Below are 19,677 nucleotides of genomic sequence, written 5' to 3'. Positions count from 1 at the left end.
GCATCTATTTATGCCCTTCTGCAGGGCTGGAGAGCTCTGGGACAAAGAGCGCAACAGGCATACGCCTGCAGCAAGGGAAGATAAATCAGCTTAAGACATCATAGCATTTTTTGTGCTCAATATGTCGGTGGGTATTTCAGTCATCAGAAAACCATTCACATCAGTGAAATTCAACATGAAATTAGGGCAAACCAAAAGCAAAGTACACCACACAAAGTACCTGGATGGGTCTGCTGCTGTTGAGCAGAGCTCAAGGGTAGCAGGACGTTCATATCCTACCTCAACTCTTCCCATGTAGGCAGCTCATTTAAACCCTTGTGACTCCCTGGGACCATCTCCAAGGCAAGCAAGGTTTGTGGATGGGGAGCAAGGGAGGGAAACGTTCACTGGGAAATGTCTGCAAGGTGAAGATCTGTGGTTCAGGCCCTCATTGAGGGCCCTCCTTTTCCTAAGTCCTTTACTCCTTCCAGAACAAGTCAAATTAGAGGATAAGGTCCTCACCTCCACAACCTTGTGCAGAGGGCAGGGATGAGAGGACAGCTTCCCTCAGGCAGGGGGACACCAAGCAGTGTGCATGACAAAGGACAGAAGACCCATTAGGGATCCATGCACTGGAGAGGTGGGGACTTCCCTGTGGTCATGAAGTGCCTCTCTGCTCCCACCAACCCCACTGTGGGCTGCCTGAGCAGTGCCCGCACCCAACACCAACAGCTCTGCACTCACCAGATTTCCCCCTTGCCCTTGCAGGGATCCTTCCCCTGCTCTGGGCTGCTGGAGCAGGGAAGGAGCTGGTCCTTGTTCCAGAGGGAGAACTGCTCTGTGGGCCCTGACAGCACCCCAGACCTGCCAGCTGTCCGCACACCCAAAGCCTGGGAACTGTTGGGGCTGTTTATGTGATATATGCTGCCCTGTGATCACTTTTATTTTCCTGTCCACTATAGACTGCAACATATGCTCACAATGTGAGACTTTAGATAGAGGTATATCCTCTATATATCCTCTGAAACAAATCAGTTAAGCTAGCAATAGCATGCTTTTTTACTTGTATAACTGCACAAGAGAGTTTGGGGTACAGGGCTATTACTAATAAATCACCATAAATAGATCAATATGTCAGTACTTCAGTGCTTGAATCCAACCAGCTACGGGGAATTTGTCCCTTGGTAGCAATCAATCTGCTGTACTTAAAGTTTCCTCACCAGATCTGCAGCTAGCACAAACTGATCAATGCTGTTCCAAGTCAGCAGAGCATAACAGCTTTGCATGTCCCAGTGTTCACCCTTGCAGGTCTCCTCCTCCTTTGCAGGACACAAATTATCCTTTGCTAAACACATGGGATATCTCAAACTAACTCCCAGTTCTTTACGCAAAACTAGCTTTTCTTAACTACCACCCCAGTGCAGCCCAGCCAACGCCCCACACCTAATTTAGTCCTCCGCAGGCAGCAATTCCACCTCAGTTGCCTGCAGAACTTCTTAGAAGTAGATGCAGCAAAATGAATTCTCTGAGCCATCCAAATTTTGCCTTGCATCCCGCACAGGGCCCTCTTCCTGAGGGATGGTTTGCCAGACAGTATGGGAGAAGATACACATCCTTGAAAGATGCTGGGCTGCTCTTTCAGAGGGGTAAGTAGCGTTGCTAGAGAAGACATGAGGGACCTGGAGAAGATCTCAACAATCTGGCTTCAGCTAATAGGATAACAGTCCTGCTGCTGAGGGAGGGTCCAGGGCTGCATCCCAGTGCGACCTTCTCCACTTGGAGCTCCATCCCACATCACCTATCGCTGATGATTTCTGTGAGAAATTCTTCCTTTCCCATGAGGTGTCTGCTGACGGAGCCTCCTACCAGAAGTGACTTGGGACACAAGTCACAAGAGTCTGAATTCACTAGAGAATACATCATTCCCACCTAAACCCCAGAGGTCATTGCTGTGACTCAGAGCAAAGAGACCCCAGATCCTACTGGCTGCTGGAGTGTGGGAGAGGGTCCAAGACCTGTGAGTGGTGATGCACGTACCACCAGGGCAAGCATTTACAGCAGGATCACAGGGTTATCCCAAACAAGGCTTGTGCCCCCGAACTGGTATTAGGTAGAGGTCAGGGCTGCCAGAAAAACAACTTTGATAACTACCACTTATCTACAAGCTCTGGCCAGAGCTCTTGGCTGTTAACAAGCTCCCTGGGACCAGCTCTCAGGAAGTAGTTCTCAAAGGATGTTGCTTCTGGGTACAAGTTCTCAGAGATGAAGTTCCCTATGCCCTAGGGACATGTGGCAGCCAAGGCCTGAGGACTGTGAAGAGGATACCCTGTGCTATGCTTGCATGGCTGGCTGGACAATGCCACCACCTTCAATGGGCTCATTCCACTGCTCCCAGAAGTGGGTCTAGCTCACAAGGATGGTTTGTGTGTCATGCTTTGGGTCTGCATGCCGATTCTCCCTCCTTTTCAGATTGCAGTTAAGTGGCAATGGATTTTCCTTGGCCGTGGCCTGTTGTCCACCAACCACAGAGGTTTGTACAAAGGGTCTGCATCACTCCTGCTGCTGATATAGGGTCCTCTTCCTCAAGAGCCATGCCATAGACAGAAGAACCACAAGCTTAACAGTCACTGCCTAACAATTACATCGCTTTCTGGCGGCTTGTTGTGAAGAAATCTCAGCAATTCACAGGAAGGCCCTGCCCTCCGTAACAGCAGCAGCAGCTGCGATTGATTATTGAGTGCATTTTACAAATCTGTTCTGTCAAGCTGTCTCTTGCTTTTCACCTTTTGTAATCAGACACCCACCTCTCACAGTTGTAGGAAAGAAGCTGTAGATGGTCCTATGGCCTCTCTCCCTCTGTGTGGCTCCCCAGCACTTGTGGTCTGCTTTCCTGCTCCTCCTCCATGGAGGCCTAAGAGAAAGTAACACACTGGACTTTCCAAACATATAAGAATTTCTAATGGCTCACTTGGAGGGGAGGCTGTCAGCTGCATAGCTCTCTTATTTCTTCTCAGTGATGGGTCCCCAAGGTTACCTTTCAATGGTGGTGGTGCAGAGCCTATTTTGCCAGGATGAGTTTGAGCTAGGCAGGAGAAACAGGGCTGTAAGCTTCTATGTTGGTTTCTTTCAAGCTTTACAGGCTGTTCTGAAAATGTATTGGGTAATTTAGGAGACTGATGTGCTGAACTGAGCAGAGTTTTCAATTACCAATATAAAAATGACTCCCTAAGAACAGACATTCATTCTGCTCTCTCCAACTGTTCCAGAAAGGCATCCCCCAGCTCACAGCACTGTTTGACTTTGCTTTGTTTGACTGCAGAGTCCTTGACTGAAGGGGAATGGTTGTGGTCTGCATTAGGCCTGGTAGACTCTGACTGATGGAGGGAATGCAAGGCACCAGCAAGCAGTATTCTCAGTCATACTTGGATGATGACTTTCTTGAAGCCTGGTCTGTGCAGCTACCCCCCTTCTGGGCAACTTAATGAGGAAAACTGCATAGAAGCTTCTCTGGCTGAAAGTGGTCTGTTTTTGCAGAAGAGGAGTAGAGCGGCTAAGGTGGTGCTGTCTGCTGTTTATCCACTGCAGCTTGGCCCCGCAGTAGTCACTTCACTGTGATGGGTCACAGTATGGGAGAGTGACTCTCGTCCGTGGAGCAACGCGATTCCAGCAGGCGTTAAGAGTTCAGCAGAGTTTCTCTATCAGAGAGCGACAGAAGTTCAGCATTGGTGTCAAGCACTGAATCTGTCTGATGTCGCTACGATGCTCCTGGGTCACAGTTAAAACATCTCACACTGTGTCACTGCCATTCAGGCAGTTTCCATCGTCAGTAACATGTCTTCTGGAAGTAGTCAAGGATGCAGCTGTACCTCCATGATTGCGACTCCTCACAGGTCTCTATCATGCCCAGTACATTGACCACAGCTTCAGACCCCATGGACATCATTAACTCCTTGTTAGTCTTACTGAGCCCCATCCAAGCACAGGCTCTCCACAAGCCACTGGCTACCTCCCCACAGCTCCTCCCTGCGCCTGGGCACCCAGGGGAGAGCTGGCAGGCGTTGGGTCAGCCAGGGGCTCCCTGACCAGCTGGAGGAGGTGGAGGCTGCTGTGGTTTCATCGGTTTACTCAGAGGAGGGGCAGGCTGGGTTGCTGTGACTGGGGGAAGAGCCAGGCCAGGAGGAAAGCAAGTAGGAGCGGTGCTGTGGACGGTGTGTTTGCCAGGATGGCCCCTTGCTGTAGTGCCAAGGGTGGGGGGCGGTGGGGAACCGGGAAGTGCTTCCCAAGCAGGGGAGGCCGCGCTGTTGTGCCCCCCAGCCGCCCACCACCCCGCTTCCCAGCAGGACCCCCGGAGCCGTGAGGTGATGAGGAAGGACAAAGATGGCGGCACTCCCTCCCCACCACCTCCCTCGGGCCGTGGCGGCCCCGGTCTGGCGGAGCGGCAGGAGGCGGAGGCCCGGCGCGCCCCGGGGAGGCGGGAAGCAGGGCGGTGCAGCCGGTCCGGCCCGCCCGCCGCTGGGCTCCGTCCTGAAGCCGCGGCCTTGCTCCGCTGTCCCGGGCAGAGAGCGGTAGGAGGGGACCGGGGCGCAGCGTGCGGGCGGCGCGGGGAGCGGGGCCGGGGCGACCGTCAGCAGCCGCGGCGCTCCGGGGTCTGCTCTCGGCGCCGGACGGGGGTCGGTCTCCGGGCAGCCCTTCCCCGGGGCCGGGATCAGCTGCCCCAGGGCGCCCTGAGGCGAGGGCCCGTGTTGCGGCCCTTCCTGCCCGCCTGGGCAGGCCCCCATCCCGGAGCCGGGAAAGGGTGGGGACACCCCTGGGCCGGAGACCCGCTGGGCCCAGGCAGAGCGGGCCCAAGGAGGGCAGCCAGGCTCGGCCAGGAGCCCAAGTCGTCAGGCAGGTCTGTCAGGTTGGGGCAGATCCATGGTCACGCCAGGAAGTCAGCCCACGGTTGTCAGGATCAGGCCTGGCAAGGGCAGCCAGGATCAGATGCAGCACCGTGATGGGCAGGCAGGGCCATGGTACCTGGGGCTAGAGCATTGCTGCTGGACACCAGCACTCCTGCAGCATGGCTGGGACTGGGCCTGGGCTGAGCTTAAACAGGCTCATAGACCGGAGGGAAAGATGGAGGGGAGGCCGCGGGTGAGGCTGGTGCGGTCCATAAGGGCCTCTAGGTGCTCTCAGGGCCTTAGCAGCAGCCTCCCCTCTCTATCCTCACATCTTACAGAGGTATGGGCTCAGGAGGGACTTGCTGTAGAGTGATTTAATTGCTGTGGGCGTCTCAGGGGTCTATTTAAGGGAGCAGCAACCTGAGACAAGTCACTGGGAAGGAGGTATGGCATGAGAGACCTGGGGATGAGGATTAGTCAGGCTGCCTATGAGGGGTCCCAGGGGTCAAAAGGTCTTGGGGGTAAGGGGAGATATTCAAACCACTCCTGGAAGATCCCCAGAGGGATCTCTCCTTCTCTCCCTCAGGAGCCTGGGGTCGAGTAAGGGTCAGATGTAGTTCAGTGATTGCCAGGCACATCAGCAGCGATGAGATGGGATTGGGGCTGAGCAGGTGCCTGGCAGGTTGTGGACCCGTATCCTGTGCAGGGTCCCTGGCCCTGAGGGGTGTACAGGAGGGTGGCAGCAGTGACCTGCTGTGTGGCATGTAGCCAGCTGCTCTCTTGAAGGTGCTGACTGGTGGTGTGAAAAAGTTGAAGCACCATGGTAACAGAGGAGAAGGTGGTATCAGTCTAGAACTGGAGGCAACATCCTTATTCCTGAAATTGTCTTTTTGGTCCAGGACAGGTGCCTGGCTGACTGCAGCTAGCTGGGGGAATTCTGCGCGGTTCCCTCTTGCCAGATCTCCTGCGCCTTCTAGTCGGGTTGCAGCTGCTGCGGAGACATGGAGAGGAGGCTTTCTCCTCCTGTGTAGGGAAAGCTTGTTTCTTCCTAGGAGCACTGCTAGTATGTGCTGGGAGGAGGATTCCCCAAACAGACAGGCAGGAATGGCAGCTTGGGATGTTGAATGGGGAGCTATAAATTGGCAAGCTGCTAATTAAGACCACAGGAGACTGGTGAGTTACTAAAGACCTGTATTACTCTTTTCAGAGCTCTGGGCCATTAACAAGATTCCTGAGACCTGCTCCAAGCACGTGGCTCTCCAGGGACATCACTTGCAAGCACTCTATTTTGGGCATGTTCTCAGAGCGTAAGTTCCCTGTGCCCTGGGGCCACGTGGCAGCCAAGGCCTGGGGACCCTCAGAGGGACACCCTGTGCTGTGCATGCACGGCTGGCTGGACAACGCCAACACATTTGACAAGCTCATTCCACTGCTCCCCAGAGGTAGGTCTGGCTCATCAGGATGGTTCTTGTTGTGTTGCAGGGCTGCACATCTGATACTCTCTCCTTTTCAGATTACTATTATGTGGCAATGGATTTTTCTGGCCATGGCTTGTCATCCCACCGACCTGCAGGCTCCCCCTACCATTTTCTGGATTATGTGACCGATGTGCGCCGGGTCGTAGCCGGTGGGTAGCTGAAGGGACTCTTAAGGGGATGTTTGTGCACGGGGTGCTATATTGCTCCTGCATATACTGCCAGGAGAGGGGTCAGTTCCCTCTGCTTTCCCCAGCTAGTGCTTTGTGACCACAGACTGAATAAGCATCTCTCTTTCTCACTGTTTTGTGAGAAGAAACAGTTAGCCCTGGGAAGCAAGTGCTTCTATACTAAAAAGCAGTAGCGGTGAAGTGGTAGATGCAAATAAGTAGTTTTGCCAGACTGGCTTTTTGTAAGCAGCCAGTGACCTCTAACCAGTGTTAGATGTAAGTTGGGTGTAAGTAAGTTGGGTATAAGTTCTGGTTCTCCCCGATGGCAGCTTGCTGCTTGTTTTAGTATCATACAAAGAAATCTGAAGGCCAAGGTGTCTTGGACTCCTAATAACTCCTGATCTAACTGCCTATCTGTATGCTGATATTGTGGGAGGTTGTGGCATGTGCAGTTTTGCATCCGTCATTCAGTATACAAGAGCCTTTAGAACTTATTTGACATGCCAGAGGATAAAACACATCTTTCAGTCAGGTATATTTCAGATGGGCAGCATAAGTCTCTCAGCATGCCCTAAAAATGTACTGAAGAGCCTCATGTGCTAAATGGTGCAGAGAGCTTTCCCTTGGAATAATCATACTTTCCTCAAGGCAGCAGACCTGGCTCTGTGTCCTCACAGCTCTTGTGGAATGCTCTGCAGCAGGATGTTCTGTCAAGGTCTCTCTCTTCTAGCAGATGCTGCCCAGTTAGGCTCCTTTGCTTCTTTCCAGTTTCGTGTCTGGAAATGAATGGGAATTTGCTGTAGTTTGTTTGCCATACAGAGAGAGCTTGAGAGCTGCATGAATTAGCTGCCAATGAAATGAGGTGGTAGATGCTCTTTTTCTTTAAAACTGGCCTACTTAGTCACCTCATTTCTGGATTAGGAAGCAAATTAAGCAGTGCAAAAGCCCTCCCGGGAGAAGGGGCCTGTGTTGGTGGAGAAGCAGCAAGATGCTGCTGCTCTGGTTTCTAATGCAGTACTGTCTGTTTTTGTCTGTTGCCACTTAGCCTTGCAGTGGAGACGGTTCACCCTGATGGGTCACAGTATGGGTAAGTGGCTCTTGTCCTTGTAAGATGTGAGATTTGTGGAAATAGGAGTAGATAATTAATTTACAAGACATGCTGCTAGGAGCTGAGTTGGAATATTTATTATAGTGCATCAAGTACCAGGTTCCTGCTTGAGTGATTCAAAAATCTGTGCCCTTGTTTGAAATGCCTCTGCTTTCAAAACGCTGTAGTACAAACAGTGGTAACATTTGCTGTGGGCCTTTCCCCCACCCCTAGGAAGGAACAGTGATGAGCAAAGAGGGTGGTCTACGGCAGGAGAATTCGCAGCAAGCCTTCCTGCCTGGTCCTCACAAGGTCACAAAGCCTGAGGACAGCATGGCCCCTCATGGTGGTCATGGAGCTTGCTGAGGGGAACCAGACCCCAGGCTCTATCCCTTTGTGCTTGGGACATGATTGGGTTTTGCCACAATTTGGGTTTTGCTCCCCAGGGCTGCTCTGGCCACAGCTTGCAGGACCTGCACACCATAGCATTTCAACTGGTAACTCCTCCTTGGCCTTTGCTGCCTGAGAGGGAGATGGGAATGGCACAGGACAAGGAGTCCAGCTGGCCCACAGCCTGCTGGGAGAGCTCTACTCTGTAGCTGGGGCTTCGTCCCTTGGTACAACATGCATTTCTGCTTCTAAGGCAGCTCCTGCTGCAGGGAAGGGGAGTTTCTGTTACTGGAGGGTGTCCTGTCCATAACTGAGCACCTTTCTCTCCTCTGCAGGTGGGTCCGTGGCAGCAATGGTGAGTAAAGCATCCTTTCTTCTTGGGTTTGTGATTTCTATAGCTGAAACAATAAATGGGAGAGGAATGAAGGGGCAGACTGTGTGGAACTTGGCCCCTGCCCCCCTCTCCAGGGTAGCAGGATGAAGACATCACTCAGTATTCAGCTTTTTTCTTTCTCATATTGTTTCATCTCTCCTCAGTTCTGTTTCCTTTATCCTGAGATGGTGGACAAGCTGATCCTGCTGGAAAATGTTGGTTTTCTGCTAGCTCCAGAGGTTAGATTTCATGTGTCCTTCCCTTCCCCTTTTTAAATAAAAAATAGATGTTTTTTTTCTTTCCCTCATTTGTTCAGAGAAAGCACTGATGTGACCAGTTCCTGGCAGGTCACACAAGTCTCAGGGCTCTTCGTTTTGGCAGGCACAGATCTGCTCCTTGTTGCATGGACTGAGATCCCTGCTTAGGGTGGCCCTTGGAGGACACGTGGTAGTGCTCCACATCCGGCAGTCCCTTAGCCCTGGAACTCACTTGTCTGTGCCCTGCCCTTGTACAAAGGGAACTGGAACCTCTGTCCAAGCAACTGTCAGCAGAGATTGTCTTTTTGCCAACAGCTTGTTGGGTGACCCGGGTGCAAGACTGGTGGATTTTTTGTTCTGTTCCTGGCAGGACATAAAGCTATATTCCCAATCTGCCATCTGCTACCAGATGCTGGGGCTTCATAAAAGCCCAGGGTCAAAGACACGAAAAATACTAGGTTTACCTTGTTTTTTTGGACAGTTGTCCTCAACTCAGAAGTGAGGTAGGAAGATGTAGAAAAGATTGCAAGAGTAAAAAATTATTAAGTTCTTTACAACAGTGCTTAGCTTTCTGTTCCTACCTTACCTTTCAAGTACTGCTATTCCCTTTTGCCCCAGAAATGGGCATTTTTAATATGATGTCCATAACCAGTACCCGTTCTTATGGATGTTGAAGGGTAAAATGACCTCTTCTACCCTCTGATAAGGGGTAAACTGATTCAGAAGGGAGAGGTTACTCCTGTTCCCTACCCTCTCTTTGTTTCAGGAGACAGAGGCATGGCGGAAATCAAAACGGAGTGTGATCGACAGATTACTGAGTCTAGAGGCAAAGCAGCAAATTCCCAAAGCACGGAGCCCCAAAGCAGCACTGCAGAGGTGGGTTCCCTTCTGTCCTCTTCATTTGCTGCCTGGCCTCACCTTGGACAGAGTTACAGCTGCATGAATGAGAAGGGGAAACTGTCCCTGTACTTCCTCTTTCAAGTCCTCCTCTGGAATCTCAGCAAGACCTTTTGCTTCTGCTGCCAGAAGCTCCTGCTTTTTCCTGCTCTTTTCTGAAGCAGCCTGAGAGCTCGCTGTCACCTTGTCATGCCATTTTCGCTTCGCTTCCTCCCTTTTCCAGCCGCACAATCTCTCTGCCATGTCTCCCCCAGGCTCTTAGAAGCAAACAGACATCTGACAGCAGAGGGTGGGGCAATCCTACTGCAGCGAGGAGCAACTGAGACACCCGCTGGTAAGGGGCTGCGTGGAGACAGGGCTCGCCACAGCGCTGGGCAATTGCTGGGAGTGGGAAGGGAGCAGTGCCAACAGCCATTGTCTTCCACAGGGTACATGGTGCCCTAGCTACAAGTTTACACAGCCTGAATGGGATCAATTAAGTCTGGACGCAGAGCTCTCCATTCCCAGCAAGTAGGGTTGGTGCTTGGGTCCTAGAACAGCTAAAGAAAAGAAATCAAAGAAGGGAGAAATCAGAATTAATCCTTTTCCTCCTGTCTCAAAAAGCCTTGGGAAGACCCCAAAGGTGAGGCAAAACAGAGCAACTCCTGCTCCTGAGAGACATGAAAACCTTGTTTTTTTCATTCCAGGGCTGGTGTATAACAGAGACATGAGAGTCCATACGGTGAGCATTGCTCTTCTGATCTGCCCCCTGCTGCTTCTGGGCCCCGAGCTTACATAAAACTGAGATAGTGGAGGCCCACTCACTGAGCCCAGGCCCTGCCTCCACCCAGCCATTTACTTTCTGCTTCCCTAATTCCCACATCTCTTAAATGCTGCTCTTAAAAGAGCCTGCACTCAATCATTAACTGACTCAACTTACAGAGTCACTGGAAAATGTTACTGATTTTTTTTAGCAGTTCCTCTGCTCCAGGGCCTCCTGGCCACATTTTCTTGCTGTTATAACTCTTCAGGCAGCAGATACATGGATGCTTTTGGTCAGGTTCTTTGTCAGGTCACCCGTATAAGAAGGGGAGAGAGTGTGGAGCAGAGTCCTTATGTTTGATATTTTGATAGCTTTGTGCCACTTCTGAGCAAGTGGGGCCTCCTCTACCTGTGCTACTGCCAGGGTATGAAAGCCAGAGTAGTGTACTGTCTCCTTTTTAGTAAAAGGATTTTTAAAGCTTTTCTCTGCTATGAGATCATTCCCATATGTGCTGCATCCCAGCAGGCAGCGTTGTTGGCAGCCCTGAAACACAGCTGGACAGAAGGAGCCTTTGCAGAGCCAGCTACTCTTGTGCGCAGCCTGGCCGCCTGTCATGTCCCAGCACAGCAGCTTCAGGGCCGCAGCCACTTCAGCCTTCAGAGCCACTAGCGCGGCAGGGGTCAGGGACACCCTCTGTCCTCAGCTGCTGTCCCTGACCTTTGCCACTCTCCCTGTCTTTGCACCTGCAGCAAAGTCGAGAGTCCTTCACAGTGGAGCAGTGTGTGAAGCTCCTGCAGAAGATCCAGGATCGTATTCTCATCATCATGTGAGTGAAGCACAAGCCAAACTAGCCCCTGTGGCCTCCCTCCAGCCCTGGGTGGAGGGAATGAAGGTTAGAAAGGAGCCATCCGCTACCCCATCCTCTGCAGCAGCCACCCAGACCTTCGGGCCAGTTGGCACAACAGTACAGCCTCACATGGAAAAAGCATTCCCCACCACTGCCCTGGGCTGGGCAGGCTCCTGGAGCAGACAGAGAGCAGCTGGAACATCCCCCTCCTGCCCTGGCTCCGTGCTTTCAGGCTGGGCCTCCCTGGTGCAAGGCTGAGGAAATGCCACCTCTGCCCTGTCCTCCCTATGCTCCTGCCTTCATGCTCCCATCCCATGACTTTCCATCCCTTGGCCTTACAGCCAGGAGCCATCCTGGCAAACAAACGACCCTCCACAGCCCTGCTCCTACTTGCTTTCCTCCTGGGCTGACTCTTCCCCACTCACAGCTACCTGGCCTGTCCCCTTCTCCAGACCCCAAAACCTCATGCCTGAGCAAAGAGGTGAAACCACAGCAGCCTCCATCTCTTCTAGCTGGTCATGGAGCCCCCAGCCTGACCCAGCTCTTGCAAGCTCTACCCTGTGGTGCCCATGGCAGGGAAAAGCTGTGGGGAGGTAGCCAGTGGCTTCCACAGAGCCCCACAAGCTGTTAAGCTGTCTGGGTGGGTAGCTGGTTCTGTCAGTCCTTCTCTGCATTTTTCCCATCTCCTTGAGGGCAAGATGTGCAGGGCTCTGGCTACCTCAGCCTGCATGGGGCTGTTAAAGGTCTCTAGGTAATGAGAGGAAGTGTTAGAAGTTGAGAAATGAGGTGCAGTTTTGGCTTCCCCAGTCTGTTGAAATCATAAGAGCTTAAGAATTTTCTTGCTTGTCAAAAAATGCAACCTCATGGTGAGGACAAGTCCTCTAAGTTGTACAGAGGACATTCCTTTGCTGGGGATGTCACCTTATCCCATCACCTGCAGCATGGAGGAGATGGCACAATCTTAGCTCTGCAGGAGATCTAATGCTGGCTTCTCCAGGAGGACTGCCCTGGTAGTCCATCTCCACGCAGGGCATACCCTGTTTAAAGCAGCAGCATGGAGGGGGGGGGGGGGCAGGGAAGGGACAGAGGGGAGATGTGGAAGCTGTATGGAAGGAGAAAGTTAAGAGCTGAATATAGGGTGAGGAATGATGTACTCAGACCAATTAAGGAGCCAGCAGTGTGGGGACAGTATTTAACCAGTCTCCACTCTGATACTACTAGGCAGTCACCCAAGGTTTGTAACAGATAGCTTGATAGAAAATGGCTGCTTAGCCAAGCTGCGTAGGGCTCCTCTGACTACCGTGTATGACCCTGTAACCCTGCTGTTTACAAACAGCCTGGAAAGAGCAGTTGGATGTGTCATCCCACTGTCTTGGGGACACTGCTTCCGCCCAGGACAGCGGCAAAGACAAACAGAAGCACACTGTGTGCTGTACTGAGTCTTGTCGTTGCTTTTCAGAGCACAAGATGGACTCCTGGTACCGCACAAGCTAGACAGCGGAAATCACTTTGTGAAAGCCCTACGGGAGGCATTCGAGTCTTCCCTCAAAGAGGTGAGAGCAAACTCCATCCTTGCATCTCCACACTATGTGCCAACCAACCTGGGAGCAGCAGCTAGGGAGCAGCTCACCTTGGTGGGCACCCCCCACTAGGTGGTTTGTCCTGAACAGCACAGCCCTCACAGGACAGGGAAGCCAACTTTGCCCCTGCTACCAAAATCCCAAGTTAGTACAGCCCTCTGGACCCAGCTCATCCCTGGTCCTCCCATCCTTGTCCTGCCCCCCCACCCCTGAGTGCCACACAGCAAGCACAGCTTGCCTCGGGGAACACTTCCCTGGCCCACATCTTGTGTACTTCCCCTCCAGCACATCCAGCTAGTAGAGGTGCCTGGGAGTCATTTTGTGCACCTGAACGAGCCCGAGGTGGTGTCTGGGATCATCAGCGACTTCCTGACAGCGCAGAACACCAGAGCCAGGCTCTAAGAATCCCTCACTGCTGCAGCAGTCCAGGAGAACAGAGCTAAAAAGCCAGCTCTGGAGGAATTGTCACATTCCTACCTTGCATCCAACATCAGTTTCATGATACTCTTTTCTAAGCTTAGCTCAGTGTAGGATAGAGCAGGTCTACCAGGGGTTCCCTGGGGGAGAGCTGAGCAAAGTATCTCAGTTGTCAAAGAGAAAAGGAATCCTTCCTCCACTTCCAGCTCTGTAAGTATGGGGATAGAGGCCCAGAGCAACCTTCCCCTTGCTCGCTCCTAACTTGCACCCTGAAATGGAGCAGGAATACAGGCAGAGGCATCCTCTCTGGGAGCAGCAGCATCAGCTGTAGCCTTGCAAGAGGGGTTGGCTCATCTCACGGTGGTGTGATCAGTCTCCTCCCAGGATTAGACCTACAGAAAAACCAGGAAAGTGTTCTGCTTCTCTGCTTACTTCCATGGGTACCTGAGCTCACAGGACCTCAGTAGCTCTGTTCTACCACAGGAGCTGCTGCTTTTAAAAAAAAGAAAATCAGCTTAAGTGAAAACTCACCTGGGCACAGAAGGCCATTTTAATGAACTCCTAGGGAATGAGTCACTAATCCTCTAGCTGAAGCAGCTAGAACTACTAATAATGGGAAAGTTTGCGGAGATTATTTCTGTCCTTCTAAATAAAGATTAACTCTGTCATCTTGACTCTATAGGAGAGTGAACCTCCTTTCTTTTGGGATGGTCACCCAAGCAGCTAAAACACCAATCTCAGGAGGCAGAGATTTTTACATGCAGTCTGCTTTAGATAGGGCATATTAAGGATCCATCTGCCTCCTAGTTAAATCAATGCGAAAAGCCAACTGAAGCAAGCAGGCCTGGCAGTCTCCCCAGTGCAATGGAAACTGCATTTGCAGTGGGTGATCTAGGGGAGGATAAATCCATTTTAACCCAGCTTTGTGGAATTTACCAGCATTTCCACCTTACCTTCATGGTCACACCCATATCAATGCTGCAGGCAATAAAATAAACGTGTAAAAGTCAGGAGGTGGGTGGGTTACAGCCCCTTTCTGATCTGAGAGTGTGCTGGGGTGAACAGCATGAGGTCCAAAGCTGCACAAATGCTATATGGGCAGTACAAAAGCATCGCCTCGCAGCTGGATATGTCCGTTGCCTTCTTTACCTGCCTCCTGCAGGCTGGTGACAGGTCAAGTGGAAACAGGCCTTGGAGAGTCTGGTTTCTCCCTCCAAAGCCAGGCTGCCATCTCACCTTGTTCTAGTGACAGTGCTGACCATCGGAAGTTCCCGTAGCCCAGGCTAGGCACAGCTGCAGAGCTCCATGCATGGTGAAGACTGGGCACCTCAACACCTGCCTGAGGGGGAGCCACTGGGAGGAAAACACCGAGGGAAGGGATAGGTCTCTGTACAAAACCACTGATCTTTCCTTGTGACAACAGGTCTGGGAACTTCCCAGTTGGGCTTTTCTCAAGGTCACTTCCCTCCTCTTCTTACTCACCCCCAGATAAAATGTGTAAAGGAGCACCAGCATATAAACTGTGACTTTCACTGCCACCCCAGCACACAAGCTGTCCCCCACAGCAGACCAAGGGGGAAGAGAGAGGCATTCCCCTGTTTTGAGAACATAGCAGTTTATTTACAGTTCTTTAGCCATTCCCTGCCCCTGCAGAGGCTGTGCTAGGTCAATCCCAAGCTTTAGGAGGGCCTTGCGTGGCAGAGCGATACAGGTTGTCACAGGAAATGCCTCAGCCCCTTGACCTGAGCAGCCTGGGAAGCGGTGCCACGGGGCCAGCTGATGGCCAGGAGAGCAGGATACCAGTGCGAGTGAAGGAAACTCCCCCTCCAGCAGCAGTTGCTGGGATCTCCCATTTCAGATCCAAGGGCAGGCACAACCTGAAGCTGCTTCAATTCCTTGAAATGCTTTGGCATGTGGAGTCCATGGGCATCTCTCCCGCCCTCTCCAGCACAGGCACCTGAGGAACAGCTCAGTACAGCTTAGTACGGCCGAAACTTGCGCTGGGCTCGCATCAGCGCAATTCTCTGCTTGTCTTCCTCAAATTTCTTCCTCAACTGGGCGATGTCTGAAACAGACAGAAAGAGGACAGGTCACACCGGAGCAGCAGATCTCCTTCTCCTGGGGAGCTTCACTTCCACACACCAGGAGGGGCTCTGTCCTGACACCCACAGACACACTTCCCAGAGCAGGTCCTTTTGCACCTGGGCTGAGTGCCAAGCCGGGGCTCTGGTCATTCATCTCCGGCAGTGCTGCAGCTCCCTCTTGGGGAGGACACGCGCTAGTTTTCCCTTTCAATTGCTGCCTTTGTGCAGACTGAAGAATTCCCATCTACTGGAAAGCCATGACCTGCGCACTCTCCCGCAAAATATTCCAGCAGCCCTTGCGAGAACTGGTGGTGGCAAGGGCCCCCCCCAAGAGCTGTCGAGGCTATTCACAGAACCACCCAGCCAGCTGTTCACCTGCAGCTGGACATAGCCTCCACTGAAGGAAAAAGGACACACTCTTTGGGCCACAATGTGAGAGACAAGAGACACAAGCAGGGGTAGGAGAAGAGTTGGACACTCACGCTCTCTCTTGGTCTCACGATGCTGCCAGGCATAGAAGTTCAGCAGCTCTTTGCGGGCCTTTTTCTGTTTCTCCCTCTCCAGCACCCGCAGGTTGGCAGCCTCTGTCCGGGGCAGGCCAGGCTTCCGGCCCTTTCGTGTCACCTTCACCCAGCCCTCCTCATCTGGAACACCCTCCTCCTTGGCCGCTTTGGCTTCTTCCTGCAAAGACAGGAGGGTGAGGCAGCTCAGTGCAGATGGGCTGCCAGCCAGCCTGACACCCAGCTCCCCCACAGTCCCCCTTAAACACATGCAAAGCTACAGCTCCGGCTTCTGCACAAGATTTGAAGGAAGGCGTAGGATCAAGTGCCCAGACATTCAACTCTCAGTCACAATGCTGCATGCCAGGCAGGACCCAATTTAGTTGTGGATACCTATTGTAAGCCCTTGGTGCAAGGATCAGGTGTTGTGGACCGAACCAGGGCCTGACTGCCCATCAGCAACTGGGAGTAAAATAACCCTTCCAACCAGTGTGTTTCCCTCTGCCCTTTCCACTGAGGCTGGGGCATCGAGAGATCTTCTCTCTTCCTTTCCTCTCCCCAAACTGCTTAGCTAGGTTCCCTCCCCAGCCTGGCCTCACCTCTGCTATCTTTTTGTCATAGTCTTGCATGTAGGCATCCACCTCAGCCTTCAGCTCCTCCCGATCCACGACTGAGGCAGCATAGCTGGCGATCCACTCTGTGACAGAGAGGGCAGAAGTCAGCAGTAGCCTGTTAGAAGCAAGCACTAGTGTGATGCCTTTGAGCCGCTCTAGAGAGAACTGCTGCAGGGAAGGACACACTCTGTTCCCACTCCTGTTCAGCCTCCCCACTGCCACAGCTCAACCAACTTGCGGCCCACGCCACAGCCTGTAAGTGATAGAAAGAACTTGCAACTTTCCCAAGCAGGAATAAGCTAGCCTTAAGCCCAAGAGGTGCAACAATCAGGGCTGTGTTCCTGTCAAGGGGTCACATCTGAAGTGCTGTCATCTTAACAGACACCTGGTGCCTGTTATTGAGTGTGGATTCCATTTTGAGGGCAAGACACAGCCAGTTTCTCTGAATCTATGTAACACTGAAAATGTATATGGAAAAACTGCTCTTCCATTGTACCATGTGACTCCATTCTCCCACAGTCACTAGACCAGACTACAACATTCAGTACAAGATTGCTACCTTGTAAATAATAAAAGCCAGACAGTGAAACACTGGATATCTCCTGACTCAGTACAAAATGGTGAGAATTAATCTGGGACATGCAAGGTAGGATTCAGCAAGGAACGAGTATACTTCTTCCCTGACACTAGATAGCAGGAAGATAGCTAGGGCCAACTTACTGCTAATGCCAGTTTTCACAGGGTGACTCTCTGTTGATATCAGCAAGGGACCTTCCTGTGACAGGGCCTTGGCTGCCTGGACACCAGCTCGTTTCCTGAATACCACATATGCTACTTGAAATCCCTAAAAGAAAAAGACACCTAGGCCCAGTCATCAGGGAAACTGGTGACGCAGCAAGGAGCTGCAGTACAAATAAAATAAAATATCAAACTACAAATTGCAGTGGGATACCAAAAAAAGAGTAAACTTAAATAAATAACCACATTACCCAATGCCCCCAAATGGTTTCCCATATCTCATGGCACCACCCAGCGCTTGCAATCTTTTCCCATTCTGACCACTAAAGCATCAATATTCGCCCTCCCGCCCCAGTTTTACCGTTACAGTTTTGCGGTTGAAGAATTTGGACGTCAGTTTTTCTTTTTTCTCTCCCGTCCCTGGCTTGTCACAGATGTCCACAGACTGGACACGCCCGCAGCGGGCGAACAGCCCAGACAGAGCGTCCTGGGAGCGAAGGGAGAGCAAGCGGTACAGCAAAGCAGGGGGATTCCTCTCCCCATCCCCTCACGCACGGCCCACAGCGCGCCCCGGGGGGCTCCCCGGCACAGCCCCAGCCCCTCCGCCCGCAGCTCGCCCGAGGCACGCCTGGCTCCTCCGCCCACGGCCCCGCGCTCCTGAGGCGATGCCCTCGGCCTCCAGCCGCCTCCGCCGTCCGGCCAAGCCCCCCGCCCCGGGCCGCCAGGCGCCAGCCCCACTCACCGGGCTGCAGTACGGGGGAACGTTGAGGACGAAGAGGGTGCGGCGAGGAGGGTGCGCGGTGTCGGCCCCTTCCCGCACCTGGTGCTCCTTCACCAACAAGTAGTGGGGCGAGCGCTGCCGCGCTCCGAACTTCACCGCCAGAGCTGCGAGCGATGCACCGGTTAAAGACCCCGCTGCCGCCCCGGCCCTGCTGCCGGCCCCTCCCCGCTGCCCCCAGGCCCCCTCACCCGTGTAGCCCGCCGGCGCCGCTCCGGCCACACGCTCCCCGGCAGCCGCCATCTTAGCTCGGCGGGAAGCGGCGGGGCGCAGGGGCCGCCGGGAGTTGTAGTTTTCCGCGCCGGCGCGGCGCCGCTAATGGCGGCAGCGGCGGGTCCGTCGGCGCGGGCGGCGCCTTCCAGGGGACAGGGACCCGCCACCGCCGCCCCAGGGTTAGCAAAAAGGCTTCCCCATCCAGAGCACCTTAGAGGATGCTCTGTGAGAAAGCTCATTACACACCATCATTCAGTGTCACAGTTCTGAAAATGAAGACCTGAACAGTGTAAAGCACAGGCAATGGGCTTAGCCCTAGAGAGGCAAATAAAAACAATCTTAAAGATATGTAAAACCATTCAAAGACAACTGTAAGAACAACTGTTTTTAAAGACTCTTGTTAATCAGGAAAAAAAAGATTTCTTTTACAGAGAAACTTCTATTTATGACTGAATGGAAGACAGGACCACTGAAGCAAGATGTATGTACAAGGTGAAAAAAGGTCAGTGAAAGTAAGAAATTATATGGAGAGTTGACTCAACCAAATATCCAAGCTAATGAACATTATCAGAAGAAGTGGTACATGCAAAAACCATGAAAATACACCAAACTGAAACTGCGGCATCACTTCAGAAGTCAGCATGTTTTTGAAAAAGCAAATAGAAAGAAACACTATTACAAATTACCTACCACCTGTCCTGGCCAGCCATACCGAATTAGTGCAAACAATCAGTGTTTCATATACAAGTGTATAATCTCTAGCAGCCCAGGAAAAAAAAAAAACAAAAAACAAACGAACAAAAATATAACTATGCTACATGAGGTCAAATGCACACAGATGTGTGGTCAGAAAGTGGTAGGTGAGCTCTGTGGAATTGCAGACAAAATTAGCATGACTATTGCAGAACACAGAAGAAACTGGAAAGCTGCAAGGTGAACTAGTGGAAAAGGACTAGGAATAACTGGTTACTCCTCTTTCAGTGCCCAAGGAAAGAAAACACACTATGAAGTATTAGAAGACTAAGATAACTTCAGAAAGCTGACTGAGAACAGGAAGAGCAACGCAGCTGTAAGATAAATCATGGCATGGTGTTTAGGCAATCATTGACTTCATCAATTTAAAAAAAAATAAATACTGCCATAGATCACAGAGCTAGAGAACAGTAGTTCTTCCAAAGTATGTTAATGTCATCCTAATTACTCACAGATAACCTAAACACAATGCACAATTTAACAGCAAGTTATAAAGTGCACCTTGCAATATATTTGGCTTTTGGAATGGACATGAATCTATTAAAAAAATACTTGGATCTCCCCAGTCTTTCAGAAGAGACAAGATACAGGCTCACAATACATGCATCTTCACATTTCCACAGCTTTCTATCTAGTTGATAATTAAAGTACCCTACTTCACCTAGAACTGGTACCCTGATTTCACAGCTGTGTATTTCTTTTTATAAAAATTACTTTTTAAATTACTAGGCTGTCAATAACAGAGACCCTTTTTCTTCTCTGTGACAACAGAACTGGAACTAGGTGGGGACAGAAGTTACTCCCACATAGTAGCACAGATCAGCTACTAATTTCAAAGATCCAGATTAAAAGGCTTATGAGTATCAATTCTCTCATCCATATACTCCTCTTGCTCTTCATCAC

At 51.7% G+C, this 19,677-nt stretch overlaps 2 protein-coding genes across 6 annotated transcripts; one reads left to right on the top strand and one right to left on the bottom strand.

Moving 5' to 3' along the window:
* Positions 1-4,411: 4,411 nt before the first annotated feature.
* SERHL2 (serine hydrolase like 2) lies at positions 4,412-16,881 on the top strand. 5 transcript variants are annotated; one of them, XM_074870989.1, is made up of 12 exons: positions 5,180-5,199; positions 6,067-6,301; positions 6,373-6,486; positions 7,550-7,591; positions 8,317-8,336; positions 8,519-8,593; positions 9,378-9,487; positions 9,763-9,842; positions 10,195-10,229; positions 11,000-11,076; positions 12,557-12,650; positions 16,300-16,881. In XM_074870989.1, exons 2-12 carry the CDS (start codon positions 6,154-6,156, stop codon positions 16,309-16,311), a joined length of 807 nt encoding a protein of 268 aa, XP_074727090.1. In that variant the 5' UTR covers positions 5,180-5,199; positions 6,067-6,153; the 3' UTR covers positions 16,312-16,881. The 5 variants fall into 5 exon arrangements, with proteins under 5 accessions (XP_074727091.1, XP_074727090.1, XP_074727088.1 ...); XM_074870988.1 differs by lacking the exon at positions 16,300-16,881 and adding an exon at positions 12,963-13,773 and having other exon boundaries at positions 5,181-5,199; XM_074870990.1 differs by lacking the exons at positions 5,180-5,199; positions 10,195-10,229; positions 16,300-16,881 and adding exons at positions 4,412-4,544; positions 12,963-13,773.
* Positions 14,693-19,645, bottom strand: RRP7A (ribosomal RNA processing 7 homolog A). Its single transcript, XM_074870997.1, has 7 exons — positions 18,000-19,645; positions 17,773-17,915; positions 17,392-17,517; positions 17,013-17,136; positions 16,278-16,375; positions 15,661-15,859; positions 14,693-15,159 (listed from the first exon to the last, which is right to left on the bottom strand). The coding sequence occupies exons 1-7, from the start codon at positions 18,049-18,051 to the stop codon at positions 15,074-15,076; spliced, it is 828 nt and encodes a 275-aa protein (XP_074727098.1). The 5' UTR covers positions 18,052-19,645; the 3' UTR covers positions 14,693-15,073.
* Between the last annotated feature and the right edge of the window lie 32 nt (positions 19,646-19,677).

This window comes from Strix uralensis, chromosome 5 (assembly GCF_047716275.1).
Source record: "Strix uralensis isolate ZFMK-TIS-50842 chromosome 5, bStrUra1, whole genome shotgun sequence".
In the NCBI taxonomy this organism is placed as follows: Eukaryota; Metazoa; Chordata; class Aves; order Strigiformes; family Strigidae; genus Strix; species Strix uralensis.
This window is presented reverse-complemented; position numbering and strand designations above follow the sequence as displayed.